General features: G+C 41.0%; 1 protein-coding gene across 1 annotated transcript; it reads left to right on the forward strand.

The window, feature by feature from the left end:
- Positions 1 to 179: 179 nt before the first annotated feature.
- MPLKIP (M-phase specific PLK1 interacting protein) lies at positions 180 to 2,045 on the forward strand. The gene is made up of 2 exons (XM_015133679.3): positions 180 to 573; positions 1,528 to 2,045. Exons 1-2 carry the CDS (start codon positions 235 to 237, stop codon positions 1,726 to 1,728), a joined length of 540 nt encoding a protein of 179 aa, XP_014989165.1. The 5' UTR covers positions 180 to 234; the 3' UTR covers positions 1,729 to 2,045.
- Positions 2,046 to 7,030: the final 4,985 nt, after the last annotated feature.

A 7,030-nucleotide genomic window follows, 5' to 3' on the forward strand; every position in this document is an offset into this window, starting at 1 on the left:
GTGTCCTTTTCTTCCTCCTTTCACTTAAATCCACTGAGTCTCTCGCCGAGTCAGTAATTTAGGTCATCCCGCCGCCCCTGGCGGAACCTTTGTGACGCGGGAACGGATGTGCCGTAAGGTGGCTGCGGTCGGAGGACTGTTTTGGTAAAGGACTAGCAGTTCTCTGTGGAGGGCCGGTCGATACAGTTCCGGTGGGAGAACGCCGCTGCGAGGTTTTCGGCTTTGGCTCCTGATATGCAGCGACAAAATTTTCGGCCCCCGACTCCTCCTTACCCTGGTTCGGGTGGAGGAGGTTGGGGTAGCGGAAGCAGCTTCCGGGGTACCCCGGGCGGGGGCGGACCACGGCCGCCCTCCCCTCGAGACGGTTACGGGAGTCCGCACCACACGCCGCCGTACGGGCCCCGGTCTAGGCCTTACGGGAGCAGTCATTCTCCGCGACACGGCGGCAGCTTCCCGGGGGGCCGGTTCGGGTCTCCGTCCCCTGGCGGCTACCCTGGCTCCTACTCCAGGTCCCCCGCGGGGTCCCAGCAGCAATTCGGCTACTCCCCAGGGCAGCAGCAGACCCACCCCCAGGTAATAATAGCCAGCGTTTGCCGAGCTCTTACTGTATGGCAGGCATGGTACTAATATTCCCTTTACGTGGATTATTTTGTCTAATCCTCTCTGAGGTACTATTGTTACCCCTATTTTGCAGATGAGCGAACTGAGGCTTAGAGAAGTTGAGTAACTTTCGGAAGATTACCCTAAAGAGTGGCAGAGCCGTACGTTCTGTTTTCGAGCCCTCGTGCTTTTAACCAGTACACTGCCACCCATACACAGATTTCCCTAATTCTCCATTTCCTCTTGTTTGCCAAGGGCCTTGCCAGTTTGTTTCAGGAAATCGTTCTTTTTCTTTTTTTTTAATCTTTGTTTCCAGCTACACTGGCTTCTGCTCCAGCTTCCCTGGAGAGAAAATCGGTGGTAGGGGAAGTTTTCCATTCCTGTAGTGAGAGTAAATACAAAAGACAGAGAAGTATCTCTAGCATGTCTAGGATTTCTGTGGTTTACAACTTGCAACTACGTGGTTTTCCAACTTGGTGTATTCTACACCAACCCCCTCCCTACCCCTTTGAGTCTGGAGCTAAGGAGTAAAGAAAATGTTCATGAGCTAGAAAGGTTGTAGAAACTTTAAAACTATAGTATTGTTTTATCCTGAAAAAAATGAAAATTTCGAGGGAAAATTGAATATAATTATTTCATCACTGTTTGTATTACTGCAGAGCTACTACATTAGACACAAAAGTATTTGAGGTGACAGTGGTCATGGAATTATAAATAAGTGAGAATAACAAGTTGCTTTAAGTACTTTTTTTTTAAAAAAAAAAAGAGGAACACTTGATTAAAGGAAACATGGACTTTGTAATCGAACATGTTTAGGTTCAAGTCACAACTTTTAAGCAGCAATGTGATTCCCACTAACCTTGAGCTAAAGGAAGAAGTACCAATTATCTTTACTAAGTGTTTTTTTAACTGATTTTTTTTCTAAAGGGTTCTCCAAGGACATCTACACCATTTGGATCAGGGCGTGTTAGAGAAAAAAGAATGTCTAATGAGTTGGAAAATTATTTCAAGCCTTCAATGCTTGAAGATCCTTGGGCTGGCCTAGAACCAGTATCTGTAGTGGATATAAGCCAACAATACAGCAATACTCAAACATTCACAGGCAAAAAAGGAAGATACTTTTGTTAACATTTCTGAAATTCAACTGGAAGCTTCATGTGTCAGGAACATCTTGGACAAAACTTTAACTTGTGTTGATATAAATTTACCCAAAGATGATGACTTTGATTGGATGATTAGTAAGGTCTTTTTGTTATTTTTCATCGTATCAGGTATTGTTGATATTACAGAAAAAAAGTAGGATAATTTGCAACATTTAGCTCTGCAAGTACCTACCACATTTTAGAGATTTACAGTTTCCATATATTTAACATTCCTGGTTATATAATGGACATTTGTCTTTTAATGTTTTTTCAATGTTTTAAAATAAAACATTTTGTCTTCTAGCTATTGTGGTTTTGTGGTATGATAAAGAAGTAGACTTATTACAGTAATGCTTTGTAATCACTTAGCGTTTGTAGGTAAACATTTTGCAAATTATTTTTGAAAATGAAATAGATAAACCATCCTTTGAGCTGTAGACAGCTCTGTATTTGTTCATAAATAACGAGGATGAGAATAACAGAGTTCTGTTCATACTCACTTTATCTAATGCTTCTGTTAAAATGCATTAAAACTTGAAGCCCCAGAAACCCACTTAAGCATAACTTTATACTCATTTAACTGGAAAAGGCAAGAATAGACCATGCATAGCTAAATCAAAGTGTTCTATCTGAACTTCTCTATACCTCTTAGCTTTATGGAGTTATTTTCTCTTGAGGCCAAAGAAGATAGCTACCAGCAGTCTCAATTCACTTCCATTGCAAAAAGAACATCTCTCATCTCCATCAATCCAAGAGAAGACAAATTTGCCATACTTAGATCATGTTTCTGTATTATTGAACCAATTAACTGTGGCCAAGGCCACAGTGAGATGTGATTAGCTTGAATCATGGACACATCACCATAATGACACAGGGTTCTGTGACCTTGAGCACCACTGGGCCTACCTGGAGTAGAGAAGTGGTATTCCAAATTAAGGGATACTATGTATATATAACTATAGTTCTGGAGAGAAAAATATGGAAGAATTGTTACCCCAACTATTTTTTTAAAATCAAGTAGTTTTTGTTTTTTGAGACAGTGTCTCTGTCGCCCAGGCTGGAGTGCAGTGGTGCAATCTTGGCTCACTGCAACCTCTGGCTCTTGAGTAGCTGGAACTACAGGCGCACATCACCATGCCTGGCTAAGTTTTGTATATTTAGTAGAGACCATGTTTTGTTTTATTTTGTTTGTTTTGTTTTGAGACAGGGTCTCACTCTGTCACCCAGGCTGGAGTGCAGTGGCGCGATATTGTCTCACTGCAGCCTCCGCCTCCCAGGTTCAAGCAATTCTCCCGCCCCAACTTCCTGAGTAGATGGGAGTACAGGCGCGTGCCCGGCTAATTTTTGTGTTTTTAGTAGAGGTGGAGTTACACCATGTTGGCCAGACTGGTCTCGATCAAACTCCTGGTCTCAAGTGATCCCCCACCTTGGCTTCCCAAAGTGCTGGGATTTGAGGCATGAGCTCCCGCGCCCGGCCGAGAACATGTATTTTTAGTGTTTTTAGTTTCACCATGTTGACCAGGCTGGTCTCGAACTCCTGACCTCAAGTGATCCACCCATCTCAGCCTCCCAAAGTGCTAGGTTTACAGGCGTGAGCCACCGTGCCCGGCCAAAATCAAGTGTTCTAACGTGTAATACAGACTCTAGACATTTTGAAGTTACAAAATAGGAAGATAGAGCTATTAAAACTTTTGTTTCAACATTCCAGAAAGAAACATGTAAAAACAAAATAGTCACACCTATTTGACCCATACCCACTTCTATTTGTTCATTAGATATTTCACAGAGACAAGAAAATAAGAATGGAAGGCTTTTAGATTAATAAAAGCTCCATGAAATCCAAGATTTTGGAAATTCTGTTTCTACAAGTTACTAGCTGGATGAGTTCACTTCTCTATGCCTCGTTTTTCTCATATGTAAGATGAGGAAATTAATAGTGCCTGTGTCATAGAGGTGTTGTGTTGGAAGATTAAGTGAATTTATGTATGAAACTCTTAAGCCAGAGCCTGGCACATAGTAAGCACTCAATAAATGGTAGCTGTTACTTTCTTTCTCATTTACCCCCATTTCCTCAGTTTTTAGAATAGTGTCTGCAAGATAGTAGGTACTTTAGTAATGAATGGATATAGAAATTCTGATTGTAACTACTATATTGTTCTACCTACACTCTATATATAAAGGGATAACTTAGTAATTTTTCCCCAGTATTTTAAAGAAAAAGTCCTTATTCCCAATATTATGTCTTTCCAGATATGTCGAGGTCATGATGTATAATGGAAATTAAAATACTTTATTGAACTTTATAGGTAAGAAATGTTGTCTTTAGGAAATGACATTTGGAAATAATGTACTGAAGCATCTCTTAGATCACTGGGTTATTAGTAAAGACGAAAACAGAAGTTAGGAAGAATTTTGTGCCAGCGTATTTATATCATATTTGGAAGACCTTCAAACTGTAACTCTTCTAATGGTCTAGGTACATTTTCTTTCACTGTAAGTGTAACATAAAACAAAGGTAAAATTTCTTGCTAAGGCTTACCAACATCTACTTCCAGAGACCTGGCCTGAGTTTTCTAAGAGAAAAAATTTTGTCCTCACGAAAGGTGCATATACTATAAGTAGTGTATTCAGTTATCAAAATTCTTGTGGCATTGGTCATTTGGTTTGTTACTGTTACGCTATTTTTATGTAGCTGAGTAAAAGGAATTGATCATTCTTTAAAATGAAAGGGATTGTTTTTTATTGTTCTAGGATACACATTTTACCTCCATAAAAATGCTGAATAACTTTTTAGAAAAACTTACAAGTAAGTATACATCTTTAAACATTCAGATGCTTAAAGGATGGGAGTGTAGTCTATAGTAGAGTCTTCAAACAAGGGTCCACATACTCTTGGGAATATTAAACTTTCTAAGGGATATGCAGGCATAAATAGCTGTAAGGGAATGTAAGTTCAGATCCCAGTGCCCATGTAAATTCTTTATTAAAATTGACCTACATAAAAACATATCCATGATCAAGAGATCATGCCCGTTCTTTTTCCCTTCTGCCTTTTGGTAATCACTGTTCTCCCATTTTACAAAAGAAGCCTGTGGCAAGTTGTGTTCTCCAAAAACTACCCCAACAATATTTAAAGTCTCATACCCTGCTAGAACGTTGGCACTACCCTTATCAAGATGTGGAGTTATGTCCCTTCCCTTTGAACATTAACAGACTTAGGAGGAGTTAGGGGGTCTCCCTATAGGGGCCTCCCTGTATTACCCAGGCAGGTCTCTAACTCTTAGGCTTAAGGGGTCCTCCAGCTTCGGCCTCCCAAAGTGTTGGAATTAGAGGTGTGAGCCACCACGCCCAGCCCCTTAGCCGATTTCTGACTGCCATAATTAAGAGAATATGTTGGAAGTTAATGTATTTTCATTGTGGGTGAAGTGTGGTGTTAAAAATGAGTTACAGACCAGGCACCATGGCTCACACCTGCAATCCCAGCACTTTGGGAGCCCAGGTGGGCAGATCACTTGAGGTTAGGAGTTCGAGACCAGCTTGGCCAATATGGTAAAGCCTCGTCTGTACTAAAAATACAAAAATAAGCTGGGCATGGTGGCGCGCACCTGTAATCCCAGCTACTAGGGAGGCTGAGGCAGGAAAATCACTTGAACTCATGAGGTGGAGGTTGCAGTGAGCCGAGATAGTGCCACTGCACTCCAGCCTGGGTGACAGTGAGACTCCATCTCAAAAAAAAAAAAAAATAAGTCATATTGGCCTAGGTGGAGATGTTCAGAATTCAGATGTATTATCAAGTTGGGAAATAATGATGAAAGTGTTCAGTTACCTTGCCTTTTTGTTTCTGGACTATTAAAAAAATCATTTCTTCTGTGGGTGCATTGTATGAAAGGAAAGCAAAGAGCATGAGTTTAACATGAAGGAAAAGACCTTATTTTTAGACAAAAGGCAAATGGTAAGGCGCTTTGCCTCATCTATCTAAGAATTAAAATATTCAAGATTAGTGTAAAAACATGGTTAGTTTTGGTGAATCACCTGAGAAGCAAGCTCTGTATTTCCACCATTCTTTGTTTGTTTGTTTGTTTGTTTTTTGAGATGGAGTCTTGTTCTGCCGCCCAGGCTGGCGTACAGTGGCACGATCTCAGCTCACTGCAACCTCTGACTCCCAAGTTCAAGCGATTCTCCTGCCTCAGCCTCCCAAGTAGCTGGGACTACAGGTGTGTGCCACCACACCCGGCTAATTTTTTGTATTTTTAGTAGATACAGGGTTTCACTGTGTTAGCCAGGATGGTCTTGACCTCCTGACCTCATGATCTGCCCAGCCTCGGCCTCCCAAAGTGCTGGGATTACAGGCGTGAGCCACTGCACCCGGCCCTCCACCATTCTTGATAATGATAAACAGCCTGATGAAGATATCTCAATTCCTGTCTCAGTAGCGTAGTTTGCATGATTTCAAGGAGGAGGAAGTTAAAAGTTTCATGTTTACTTCTGACATACTAACATTACATCTTCAAGTTAAAAACATATTTTAGAAGTAAGTTCATGAATGTATATTTTCTGAAACATTTTCAGAATCTTAAGAGAAACATTAACCCTTGCCAGTACATTTCTTCTTAGGTTCTATAAATCCATATTAGTTGTTTTACGTAGGCCAAAGTCTCCTGCTATTGTCACTCAACCATTTCTCTGTTTCATTCATTCCTACCATATACTTAGGTTTAAGTTAACAGAAATATGTTGTAGTTTTTACTGTAAATAAAACACATAATAGGCTGGTCGGAAGGTAGTGGGTTATCTCAATTGATTGTTCACAGTCACAGATCAAACTCCTTGTTCTATTCCCCCCACTTCTCACTGCTGCGCTTGACTAGTCTGAAAAAAAAAAAAAAACATAGTAGTCATCAGCACACCTTATATAAACCCTGAACTTCGTAATGACCTTTTTTTTTTTTTTTTTTTTTTTTTTTGAGACAGAGTCTTGCTATGTTGCCCAGGCTGGAGTGCAGTGGTGTGATCTCAGCTCACTGCAACCTCCACCTCCTGGGTTCAAGCAGTTCTCCTGCCTTAGCCTCCCGAGTAGATGGGATTACAGGTGCAAGCCACCACGCCTAGCTAATTTTTATATTTTTAGTAGAGATGGAGTTCCGCCATGTTGGCCAGGCTGGTTTTGAACGCCTGACCTCAGGTGATCCGCCTGCCTCAGCCTCCCAAAGTGCTGGGCTTACACGGGTTAGCCAGTACACTCAGCCTGAATTATCTCTTTTATTTTGCTCATAATTTCCATAATTTAT

The sequence above is a fragment of the Macaca mulatta genome, chromosome 3, assembly GCF_049350105.2.
Source record: "Macaca mulatta isolate MMU2019108-1 chromosome 3, T2T-MMU8v2.0, whole genome shotgun sequence".
NCBI lineage: Eukaryota > Metazoa > Chordata > Mammalia > Primates > Cercopithecidae > Macaca > Macaca mulatta.

Bases quoted from the DNA above. Each gene is read 5' to 3' on its own strand.
- MPLKIP (XM_015133679.3), top strand. From the start codon at position 235: ATGCAGCGACAAAATTTTCGGCCCCCGACTCCTCCTTACCCTGGTTCG. The intron at 574-1,527 runs GTAATAATAGCC...TTTTTTCTAAAG, and splicing joins AGCAGCAGACCCACCCCCAG to GGTTCTCCAAGGACATCTAC.